Source organism: Entelurus aequoreus, linkage group LG23, assembly GCF_033978785.1.
Source record: "Entelurus aequoreus isolate RoL-2023_Sb linkage group LG23, RoL_Eaeq_v1.1, whole genome shotgun sequence".
NCBI classification, from domain to species: domain Eukaryota; kingdom Metazoa; phylum Chordata; class Actinopteri; order Syngnathiformes; family Syngnathidae; genus Entelurus; species Entelurus aequoreus.
The window spans coordinates 22,476,739-22,488,809 of record NC_084753.1 but is presented as its reverse complement, the minus strand read 5'-3'; the positions used below and the strand labels follow the sequence as shown (position 1 = coordinate 22,488,809).

Sequence of the window (12,071 nt, the reverse complement as noted above, 5' to 3'; positions counted from 1 at the left end):
TCTACTAAACGTTGGCTCGTATTAAAACACGTGTAAACTTGAAAGCAAAGGTGAAGCTGATTAACTAATAAGCTCATGAGCAGAGGATAGCTCACACTTAGGCAAATCTACTTCTGGTCACCAAAAGTAATACAGTAAAATCAAGAGATTTTAAGTATAAATGTTTTTTTTTTGTTTTTTTTTATAGACATGAAATAACATCCACATAGTCACCTTTACAAGCCACAAACTTCGAAGTCCGATAAAGTTACAAATATTTTTTTATTTTCTTTCCCTAAATATCTAAAAGTATTCATATTATTTTCATGTCATATTATGCTCTTTCCAGTGCTGTTGTTTTTAGTTTTAGTTTGTATCCAATCAGGATTCAGCTAGCTTATGTTGCCATGCTGTACCAAATCTGCAGAGGCCTTCAGAATCAATGGCAGATGTATATTTGCGAGGCCATTTTCAAGAAAGATATTTAAAGAGAAACTACATTTTGTGAGACGATGCTCAGCTGTTCTGGCGATGAAAAAGCCGACTACGAGGGGTGCCACTGGCTTATACGGTGTCGAATGGGTGCAAATTGTGAGTTCAAATATAAAAAAAATTCACCTTTAATATGTTTTTTGCTATTTTAATTTTGACAGTACCACATAAGATATGTTTTAATTGCTGATGCGTTTTAATTGATTTTTAAATGCGCCAGAAAATAACCCGTCTTGTACACTGTTGATGTGTTTCCAAGCCCAGTAGGGCGTAAATGTGTTCCTGTTAGAGTTGTCCCGATACCAATATTTTGGTACCGGTACCAATTTTTTTTCGATACTTTTCGGTACTTTCAGTACTTTTCTTAAATAAAGGACACCACAAAAAAATTGCATTATTGGCTTTATTTTAACAAAAAATCTTACGATACAGTAAACATATGTTTCATATTGCAAGTTTGTCCTTAAATAAAATAGTGAACATACAAGACAACTCGTCTTTTATTAGTAAGTAAGCAAACAAAGGCTCCTAATTTAGCTGCTGACGTATGCAGTAATATATTGTGTAATTTTCCATTCTATTATTTTGTCAAAATTATTAAAAATAAGTGGTAGAAAATTAAATATTAATATACTTGTTCATTTACTGTTAATATCTGCTTACTTTCTCTTTTAACATGTTCTATCTACACTTCTGTTAAAATGTAATAATCACTTATTTTACTGTTGTTTGATACTTTACTTTAGTTTTGGATGATACCACAAATTTGGGTATCAATCCGATACCAAGTCGTTACAGGATCCTACGTTGGTCATATTCAAAGTCCTTATGTGTCCAGGGACATATTTCCTGGGTTTATAAACATAAACCGGCACTTTTCAGAGGCGATATAGTACCGAATATGATTCATTAGTATCGCGGTACAATACTAATACCGGAATACCGTACAACCCTAGTTCCTGTATAGTATTTCTCCAGCAATGGTCATGTGGTGACATCAATGATGGTATTTTGAGAGGTAATCATTGAAGTCGGACATCACTGAAGGCCAAGGTGGGAAACGCACGGCCCGCCACTGTTAAAACTGATATTAAGGCGCAAAGAAAACTTTTTTTAGGCCCCACAAAACGCCTAGGCCCGGCCCCGAGGAGGAGGACGAGAAAATGGGATGGTGTGTTTAGTGACTGTTGATGATCAAGTTCAGCATTAACAGGATGATCAATTCTAAAGGAGATCATCTCAGAGATGGATGGTACCTTGAATAACAATGCCAGCCGATCCTTAAGGAGTTGGGGAGGAGGAGAGGAGCAAGGAGAGCAGAAAAGTTAAAATGCATATTGAGAAGGCTGCAGGGAGAACCATAGATTTGGGAGTGGGAAGGAAACAAGAAAAAAAGAAACAATAATGATTCCTCAAATGATTTATTTATAAACGTTGTAACTCTAGTGTAGGGGTGTCCAAACTGCAGCTCGTAGCTACTTTTTTAACCGTTAGCGTTTTAATATTAGCATCTTTTTCCAATTTTGCAAATATAGACCTCAGCGTAAATATTGTTACGAATAATACCCAGGTAGTATGCTAACGTTAGTACGCTACCTTTTTTTGGGGGGGTTAATTTTGTAGGTATACCCCTCAGTCATATTTTGGGAGTTGGTACAATCTTCTTTGAAATCTACTGTGGAAAACTGTTTGGTGCCTGTTACTACATTACATGTGTACTTGCAGCGTGTATATCAGGGGTGTCAAACTAATTTTAGATCGGGGGCCACATGGAGAAAAAATCTACTCCCAAGTGGGCCGGACTGGTAAAATCACGGCACGATAACTTAAAAATATAGACAAATTCAGATTTCATTTTTAAACAAAGAAAACAACAAATCATAATGTTATTGTTTTTTTTTTTTACACTTACATGTTGCAATTAATAGTATTCTATCTTTATTTGTCGTTATTTATACTTTCTGAATAATTTATGTGATAATGTTCATCAGTCAACTCATTGGTGTTAATTTTCAATCTATGAAGATAAACAAATAATATCAAAATCAAATTACAGGATACTATTTATGTAGTTTGTTCATTTTCCTCCACTGGTGCACTAACAACATGTGGTTTATTTTGAACATATGTAGCATAATCTACAGATACAAATAATTGCTATTGCAACATCTAGTGGACACATTTAGAACAGCAGTTTCTTTCATTCAAAAATTTCGGCTCATTTTTATAGTTGCAAACTTATCCGTACCCGGCCGTACGTTTGACACCCCTGGTGTATATAAAACGTTGATGGAGGTCTAATGTTAGCAGGCTAGCATTTTAAACACCTTTCTTTTTCACCAGAGTAATACATTTTGGTACTTGACGCATGTTAAAGCTAGCATTTCAGCATGCTAACATTATTAATATGCTCAATAGTTTTTTTTTAGCTAATCAAGCAATGTCATATCTTTTGGTATTTCACTAATGCAAGATGTAAGCATTTTATTGTTAGCATTGTAAAGTTAGCATGCTTGCTATTTTATCTTATTTTGCTCATATTTTTTGTTACTCTACGTTATTTGGCCAGCGTGCTGACTATTAGCATTTCAGCTCGGCTTTGGCTCTTCAGCATTCACACAAAAATATTACCAAAATTGCATTTTCTAGGTCTTTAAACAAATATATATATATATATATATATATATATATATATATATATATATATATATATATATATATATATATATATATATATATATATATATATATATATATATATATATATATATATATATATATATATATATATATATTGTACTGATTTTGAATGTGAAAACTACCAAAATGACCGCTGCATCCATTGATTTGTCAGTCTTGGCCCTCAGTGGAAAAAGTGTGGGCACCCCTGCACTCATGGTTAAAAATCCAAATAAAATGGATGTCCTCTCCCTCGCCTTACCTTCCAAAAGAGGATGCTACAATGTTTGCAGTAGTGCAAAGTGTCTCCGTACTGCTCCTTCACGGGGTATTGCTTCTGAAGGGTGAAGTACAACAACTTCCAGTCCACGCTGTGACTCTTGGCCAAGGCCAAATTTCTCGAGAATGGCTAGAACCCCCCAGGAAAACACACAAACTTAAATACTTCTAAAACACATGGGAAATCATGCAGAACAGGAGCAAAGTGTAATCATTAACGTTAAATAGGACTGGGAGAAACGGATGGGAGCTTAAAGGCCTACTGAAACCCACTACTACCGACCACGCAGTCTGATAGTTTATATATCAATGATGAAATCTTAACATTATAACACATGCCAATACGGCCGGGTTAACTTATAAAGTGACATTTTAAATTTGCCGCTAAACTTCCGGTTCGAAACGCCTCTGAGGATGACGTATGCGTGTGACGTAGCCCGGCGAACACGGGTATGCCTTCCACATTGAAGCCGATACGAAAAAGCTCTGTTTTCATTTCATAATTCCACAGTATTCTGGACATCTGTGTTCGTGAATCTGTTTCAATCATGTTCATTGCATTATGGAGAAGGAAGCCAAGCAAGCAAAGAAGAAAGTTGTCGGTGCGAAATGGACGTATTTTTCGAACGTAGTCAGCCACAACAGTACACAGCCGGCGCTTCTTTGTTTACATTCCCGAAAGATGCAGTCAAGATGGAAGAACTCGGATAACAGAGACTCTAACCAGGAGGACTTTTGATTTGGATACACAGACGCCTGTAGAGAACTGGGACAACACAGACTCTTACCAGGATTACTTTGATTTGGATGACAAAGACGCAGACGTGCTACTGTGAGTATGCAGCTTTGGCTTTTTTTTGCGTATGTACGTAACTTTTTTAAAATATATAAGCTTTATGAACCTTGGGTTAGGTGAACGGTCTTTTGGGCTGAGTGATTGTGTGTGTTGATCATGTGTTTGAATTGTATTGGCGTGTTCTATGGAGCTAGGAGCTAGCAGAGGAGCTAGGAGCTAGCATAACACGTACCGTACCGTAAGTGCGCGTCACGTACGTAACTTTTTAAAAATATATAAGCTTTATGAACCTTGGGTTAGGTGAACGGTCTTTTGGGCTGAGTGATTGTGTGTGTTGATCAGGTGTTTGAATTGTATTGGCGTGTTCTATGGAGCTAGGAGCTAGCAGAGGAGCTAGGAGCTAGCATAACAAACACGCAGGTGTTATTATGCAGGATTAATTTGTGGCATATTAAATATAAGCCTGGTTGTGTTGTGGCTAATAGAGTATATATATGTCTTGTGTTTATTTACTGTTGTAGTCATTCCCAGCTGAATATCAGGTACCGTGAGTATGCAGCCTTGGCTGCTAAACATTCGATAACTTGACCGTATGTGCGCGTCACGTACGTAACTTTTTAAAAATATATAAGCTTTATGAACCTTGGGTTAGGTAAACGGTCTTTTGGGCTGAGTGATTGTGTGTGTTGATCAGGTGTTTGAATTGTATTGGCGTGTTCTATGGAGCTAGGAGCTAGCAGAGGAGCTAGGAGCTAGCATAACAAACACGCAGGTGTTTTTATGCAGGATTAATTTGTGGCATATTAAATATAAGCCTGGTTGTGTTGTGGCTAATAGAGTATATATATGTCTTGTGTTTATTTACTGTTGTAGTCATTCCCAGCTGAATATCAGGTCACCCCCGGCTCTCACAGCATCTTCCCTATCTGAATAGCTTCAACTCCCCACTAGTCCTTCACTTGCACTTTACTCATCCACAAATCTTTCATCCTCGCTCAAATTAATGGGGAAATTGTCGCTTTCTCGGTCCGAATCTCTCTCACTTCATGCGGCCATCATTGTAAACAATAGGGAACTTTGCGTATATGTTCAACTGACTACGTCACGCTACTTCCGGTAGGTGCAAGCCTTTTTTTTATCAGATACCAAAAGTTGCAATCTTTATCGTCGTTGTTCTATACTAAATCCTTTCAGCAAAAATATGGCAATATCGCGAAATGATCAAGTATGACACATAGAATAGATCTGCTATCCCCGTTTAAATAAAAAAAATTCATTTCAGTAGGCCTTTAAAAACTGTATAGACATTGGAGCAATGCTGCCATCTTGTGGTCAGTTGTAGAACTCCCATACACAAACATTTAGACTAGGGAAACTGCACTTTGGACAATTTTGCCTATCATTCACAAACCTACGGAGCCCCTAAAGGGACATGGGGAAAAAAAATGTTTAAGTTTCTTGTGCGCAAGAGGAACTATCTCGTGCCCTCAAGAAACTATCTCGTGCACACGAGAAAGCATTGGATGCGTGCGCGTGGTTTGAGGTGTGTGTGAAAATGCCAGTTTAGGAGTTAATTCGGCTGTATTTCCAACTAAGCCGCAGTAAAATAGCAATATTAAAAGTAGGCTATTTCTTACTTTATATAAAAGTTAATAAGTATCCTCACCTTGTCATCTTTTAGTTTGTTGATGACATTTTCAGGTATATTCCGCATTTGAAGGAACATGAATAAATCTACTGCTGCCAACCTTTTTTAATAACAGGGAGCAAAACTGCTGAGCAACGGCAGATTATGGGGGAAAGTCTTAGTTGGAAATACAGCCGAATTAACTCCTAAACTGGCATTTTGACACACACCTCACACCACGCGCATGCATCCAATGCTTTCTCGTGCGCACGTGATACATATCTCGTGCGCTCCAGAAACTATCTTGTGCGCTCGAGAAACTATCTTGTGCGCACGAGATATGTATCTTGTGAGCACGAGAAACTTTTGCGTGCGCACAAGATAGTTTCTCGTGCGCACGAGATGCATAATCTAAAAAATGTTTTTCCCCCATGTCCCTTTAGGGGCAAACCCTATGTAAGACAAGAACACATGTTTTTATTTTTTAATGTATTCTAATTCGTAAAATAAGGCAAGTGTGGGGCGGCTAACAACGGAAGTACTCTTTTGCGCCTATAAAACCTAAACTCTAAAAACATCCCAAAACCGTCAACAATTTGACATTTACATCTTGTAAACTAAGTAATAACCAAGTATGCGCAATATTGTTATAATAAGCGTTAGCGATGCCGTTATCATAGTGGTAACTAGCTTATGCAGCTACATTATTGACATGCTGAGCTGCTGATGCTGAGAATCTGCTATAAATGCTATGAATCATGCCTCTCACTTGTATATTAGAAGGTTGTTGCCATAAACTGAACAAAACATAACATTCAACAGACCCAGACAGGGCGAGAAAGACACTAAAAGACACTTGTTTGCGCCTACCTTTTTTTTGGTTTACCTGCGTGAGGATTATGATTAATTCACATAAAAGGGAAGACATGAAAATTCCCATTAGTCAGTATCCTAGTGAGCAGACATTGTACAGTAAGTGATTGCATTTATTGTGTTTGTAGTTTGTATTTCTTGCTTAGCACTTAGCAATACTGCTAAATGATGCTTAGTAATTCACTAAATATGGATCTGTTTAGCACACAGCTTTTAAAACGTGTAGCTTCCATATATTCAGGCTCAAAAATTTAAGGTTCTGGATCATCATTTGTCCCAAAGTAGTCTTTGTTGTCTTGCATTAAAGTCTGCCATGTTAGTGTTGTTGTTGGTGAAAGAAATAGTGAAAGCTGTGATACGTCTCAAATGAATGTGCCGCAGTATGCTTAAAATTAGCAAAATACGTAAATATTAATTACATGTTATTATAAGTATGCTTATTATGACATTACATACATACTTACAGCATGTATATAAAACAATAATGGAGGTTTTGGGATGTTTTTTAGAGCACTTTATAGGCAGAACAGAGGGAATCCCATCGCTTCCATTGTTAGCTGATTTTTGCTCGCATTTATTTAAAATGCATAAAAAATAAATAAATGCATATGTGCGCTTGTCTCACTTAAGAATAGGCACAATACCGAAAAAGTGCAGTTCCCCTTTAAAATAATACAGTAGTACCTCAAATAACAAGCCTAATTGGTTGTGTGACAGAGCCCTTAACTCAAAATACTTGTATCTCTAATCAACATCTCCCATTGAAATTAGTTTAATGAGTACTTGGACACTCAAAACAGCACAATTTTAACAATTTAAAAAATAATAAATATTGTATAAAAACAATACAATAGAATGTACTACAAACAACTACAACTACTAAAGTTTTATGAAGTAACATAAAAGTAATGTACAGTATTACCGTATTTTTCGGACTATAAGTCGCTCCGGAGTGTAAGTCGCACCGGCCGAAAATGCATAATAAGGAAAGAAAAAAACATATATAAGTCGCATTTTTGGGGAAATGTATTTGACATACTAAAGACTATAAAAATGGGACCCATAACCTCCCTGCTTGGCACTCAGCAACAAAGGGTTGGAGTTGGGGGTTAAATCACCAAAATGATTCCCGGGCGCGGCGCCGCTGCTGCCCACTGCTCCCCAAGGGGATGGGACAAATGCAGAGGACAAATTTCACCACATCTAGTGTGTGTGTGACAATCATTGGTACTTTAATCTTTAATCTTTAATCTTAATAAAACCCAACACCAAGAATAGACATTTGAAAGGCAATTTAAAATAAATAAAGAATAGTGAACAACAGGCTGAATAAGTGTATGTTATATGACGCATAAATAACCAACTGAGAACGTACCTGGTATGTTAACGTAAAATATTATGGTAAGAGTCATTCAAATAACTATAACATATACAACATGCTATACGTTTACCAAACAATCTGTCACTCCTAATCGCTAAATCCCATGAAATCTTATACGTCTAGTCTCTTACGTGAATGAGCTAAATAATATTATTTGATGTTTTACGGTAATGTGTTAATAATTTCACACATAAGTCGCTCCTGAGTATAAGTCGCACCCCCGGCCAAACTGAAAAAAACTGCGACTTATAGTCCGAAAAATACAGTATTTACTTTGGAAAGTAGACATTTATGGTATCACCTTCCAGGTGTTTTTTTTTTTCCTTCAAACACACCACCAGCAGCGTTTCCATATTTTCATGGATAAATGTCTGCTGTTTAAATATTAGTTTAACATTCTCGGTTGGTGTCAGGCTCATTCTGCTAAATATAATGCAATGATACGCTCAAATTGCTTCCTTGGCGACACGTTCCGGCATGTTTTTGATTATTTAGTTTTTAATTCAATGAATATAATTCACTTTGTCTTCTTCACACTCACTTTATTACTTGACATGGTTGGAAAACAAAGTTATGTCCATCTCTAGCTATGAGCTAATGCTAGCGAGTAAGACCGGATGTTTTGTGCGGTTCGTACGGGGTTCACAGAGACATTTGCCTCACAAACCAATGAGGGGATACTTGTCGGTCAAATTTTTGCTTGCTAACAATTAGCTGAGAGACAGCTCTTATCTAAAAACAGTCTTGAGTTGGGGAACTCTTTAACTGAGGTACAACAGTATTTGTATTTTGTGTTTTTTACCTGTCTGTCAGAGAAATGGAAGTGGCATAGCTTCTTCCACAGTATCCTGTTCTCACTGAGGATGTGCAGCGTAGGCGTGGCCTGTCCCAGGTTGAGGATGTCACAGGCGTCAGACAGATTGTAGAGGATTTTGTTCTGCATATGCAGCGGCAAGTCGCTGAACGACATGCCATTGCACATTTGCTGCAGGGAAAAAAAGGTTTGGATACATTTTCCACACATAATTACAACTCTTGCATTGCATCAGAGGTTTGCATAACGATGTAACTCTGACACGTCAGCTGATGCGGACAGGTCATCTACCTTGGGGATCTGTAGGTCTGTGAGCTGCTGCTGCCACTTGAGGATGTTCTCTAGACGATACAGCCAGATGTTGACGTTGCCTACCAGCACGCACCTCCCCACGTGGAGCGTCAAACTGTGCAGCGTGGAGCTGAGATCCTGCAGGAGCTCCTTGACAAGGCGTGGATTGTACTGGTCCTCTTCAACTACAACCATCATAAAATGACATTGGATTACCGTAAGCATCCAAAATAAGCTATTCAGTATATAAAGATAGCATGTTATATAGTACAGTGGTCCCCAACCACCGGGCTGCGGCCCGGTACCGGTCCGTGGATCGATTGGTACAAGAAATTTTAAAAATAAAAAATAAAAATATATTTTTTTTATTTCTATTAAATCAACATAAAAAACACAAGATACACTGACAATTAGTGCACCAACCCAAAAAACCTCCCTTCCCCATTTATACTCATTCGCACAAAAGGGTTATTTCTTTCTGTTATTAATATTTCTGGTTCCTACATTATATATCAATATAGATCAATACAGTCTGCAGGGATACAGTCCGTAAGCACACATGATTGTATTTTTTTATGACAAAACCCCCCCCCCAACCCCCCGGTCCGTAGGACAAATGTTCACTTCCGATACATTACCTATATTGCAGCCTAAGAGTTTTGGCTGATACCGATATTCATCCAAAAGGATTTCAGTCCGAATCGTAGTTCATACTTTTATATTTTGTAACGTGGAATGTTCGAAAGGGCTTGATCAAGTAAAATCATTCAGAGAACAACTGTTAGTTTGAAAAACACTAACCTATTTATTATTAATCGTCTGGAATGCACTTATGCTGTCTTTCAGTTGAAGTAAAGTAGTAATTTCAAAAAAAAATTTTGGTGATGCCTAGTGGCCATAATAGTTCATTAAGTTAAGCTTATTTTGCAGTAAATTGAATGATGCGGACACGTTATGCCACTGGATACTTTCTAATACACATCTGCCTTGAAAACTTTGTATGTGTTAATAATATGCAACTATATTTATTTGATACTTCTTTATTATGACAAATGTTGTGTTTTAGACTGCAATATTGTTAATTAAGGACACCTATTACTTATGTCAAGCTTGTGTGCTATTGTGTGCTAATCTGTTGTGTAGCTGCTAGCTCCTAGTAGCCTATGGCCTACCATGTTTACCTTTTGTAAATGACTTCACTAAATCACAAGAAAATACCACCCTTGTGTGCTTATAGGTGGCTGTCTGGCTTTGCGCAAGTAAACACCTGCAGGACAGCTTGTATCTGAGCGCTTTTACTGAGATTTTACATACAAGCCAATATCATCCGATACTGTTATGGTCCGGGTCGGGTTCTCAGGATGTGGAAGGAAAGGCAGGAGGCGGCAGAAGCAGTGTGCAGGTAAGCAAGTATTTAATTCCATACAACAAAAAAGTAAGATGACGTGCCGCTCGGAAGCGCACGGAAAGCACAGAAAAAGCTGTGCGAGTTTTGCAACTCAACAAATTTAAACTGTCTTGAAAAAAGCTGGATATAACGTATGCAGCATGTAGCAAGCAGTACGACAACATAAACGTACCTGTCGCATAGAGCTAACAATGGACCTGCCCCGAGTGAACGGCGAGACGGTGCTATAATGGGGCGTGCTATAGTGGAGCGTGATTAGTGGCGGCAGCAGGTGGGGACACTAATCGAGAAACAGAAGTCGGGTATGTATATGATGATCTATACAGACAGCGGCGTATGCTGTATGCCCAAGCCAACATGCTGAGAAAGAAATTTTATTATTGTACATATGTTGTAAAGATAAACTTATTCAGAGCCTATTGCACTCCTCTGTATACTGCCCCCCTGTGGGTAAAGTATAAGCAGAAAAGTATACAGAAACTGCAGGTTGCTTATAGTGACTGTATGAGTTTTCTCCTGGGAATTCCAAGAAGCTCCAGTGCAAGCCAGATGTTTGTTAGTGTTGGGGTGCCCACTTTTTCAGCGTTGCTACGCAACATTATGTATAAGTTTATGTGTAGGGTATCTTAATCTGAAAATGACATAATCTCTGTGTTAACGAACTCTGGCCGCAGTTCTGTTAAGTACTCATCTGGACTGTGGAATCATTGGCACACATGTTTGTATGTTAGAAACTGACATTTGGGTTTTATGTTTTTATTGTTTTTATGTTTTATTGTTTTGTTTTTAATGTATGTTTTATTGTTTTGTTTTTAATGTATTATATTCTGTTTTTATATGTTTAAATGGATCTTAAGGTCTGCAATAAAGATTGATGATGATATACTCAGACCCCCTTAGCAACAAGAAATTAGACAAAGGAATGCAAGGACCGCAAAACTAAACACAAAACCTTGGAGAATAACAACAAAAGCATAACATGACATGACCATCAGCACAGGTCATGACAGATACTTATATCACTATTGGATCAGGACATCTCTTCATGGTACATCCTGAACCAGTCATAGATTTGGAGACATTTTCTCATAATACTGCACATTAATTTTAGAATGTCAATTTATACATAGGTAGCATGTTAAGCATTACATTTTGAAAATATAAAAAATCCTTCCATCCATCCATCCATTTCCTACCGCGTGTCCCTTTTGGGGTCGCGGGGGGTTGCTGGAGCCTATCTCAGCTACAATTGGGCGGAAGGCGGAGTACACCCTGGACAAGTCACCACCTCATCGCAGGGCCAACACAGATAGACAGACAACATTCACACTCACACACTGGGGCCAATTTTTAGTGTTGCCAATCAACCTATCCCCAGGTGCATGTCTTTGGAGGTGGGAGGAAGCCGGAGGACCCGGAGGGAACCCACGCAGTCACGGGGAGAACATGCAA

The 12,071-nt window shown here is 38.0% G+C and overlaps 2 protein-coding genes across 5 annotated transcripts in view; one reads left to right on the top strand and one right to left on the bottom strand.

Annotated features, from left to right (window-relative positions):
* si:ch211-225h24.2 (uncharacterized protein LOC564539 homolog) overlaps positions 1-11,556 on the top strand; it is a 74,020-nt gene extending 62,464 nt beyond the window's left edge. Inside the window, exons 5-7 of the transcript XR_009824232.1 lie at positions 8,920-9,107; positions 9,190-9,428; positions 10,449-11,556. The gene's annotated coding sequence lies outside the window, so the exon portion shown is untranslated. The remainder of the gene's footprint in view (positions 1-8,919; positions 9,108-9,189; positions 9,429-10,448) is intronic.
* fbxo25 (F-box protein 25) overlaps positions 1-12,071 on the bottom strand; it is a 31,178-nt gene that overhangs the window by 1,078 nt on the left and 18,029 nt on the right. For 3 of the 4 annotated variants that reach the window (XM_062034666.1, XM_062034665.1, XM_062034667.1), the window contains exons 7-10: positions 9,212-9,396; positions 8,909-9,091; positions 3,413-3,559; positions 1,728-1,751 (exon numbers count right to left, since the gene is read on the bottom strand). In XM_062034666.1, coding sequence (XP_061890650.1) covers positions 1,728-1,751; positions 3,413-3,559; positions 8,909-9,091; positions 9,212-9,396 — 539 coding nt within the window. The remainder of the gene's footprint in view (positions 1-1,727; positions 1,752-3,412; positions 3,560-8,908; positions 9,092-9,211; positions 9,397-12,071) is intronic. The other variant, XM_062034668.1, reaches the window with a different exon arrangement.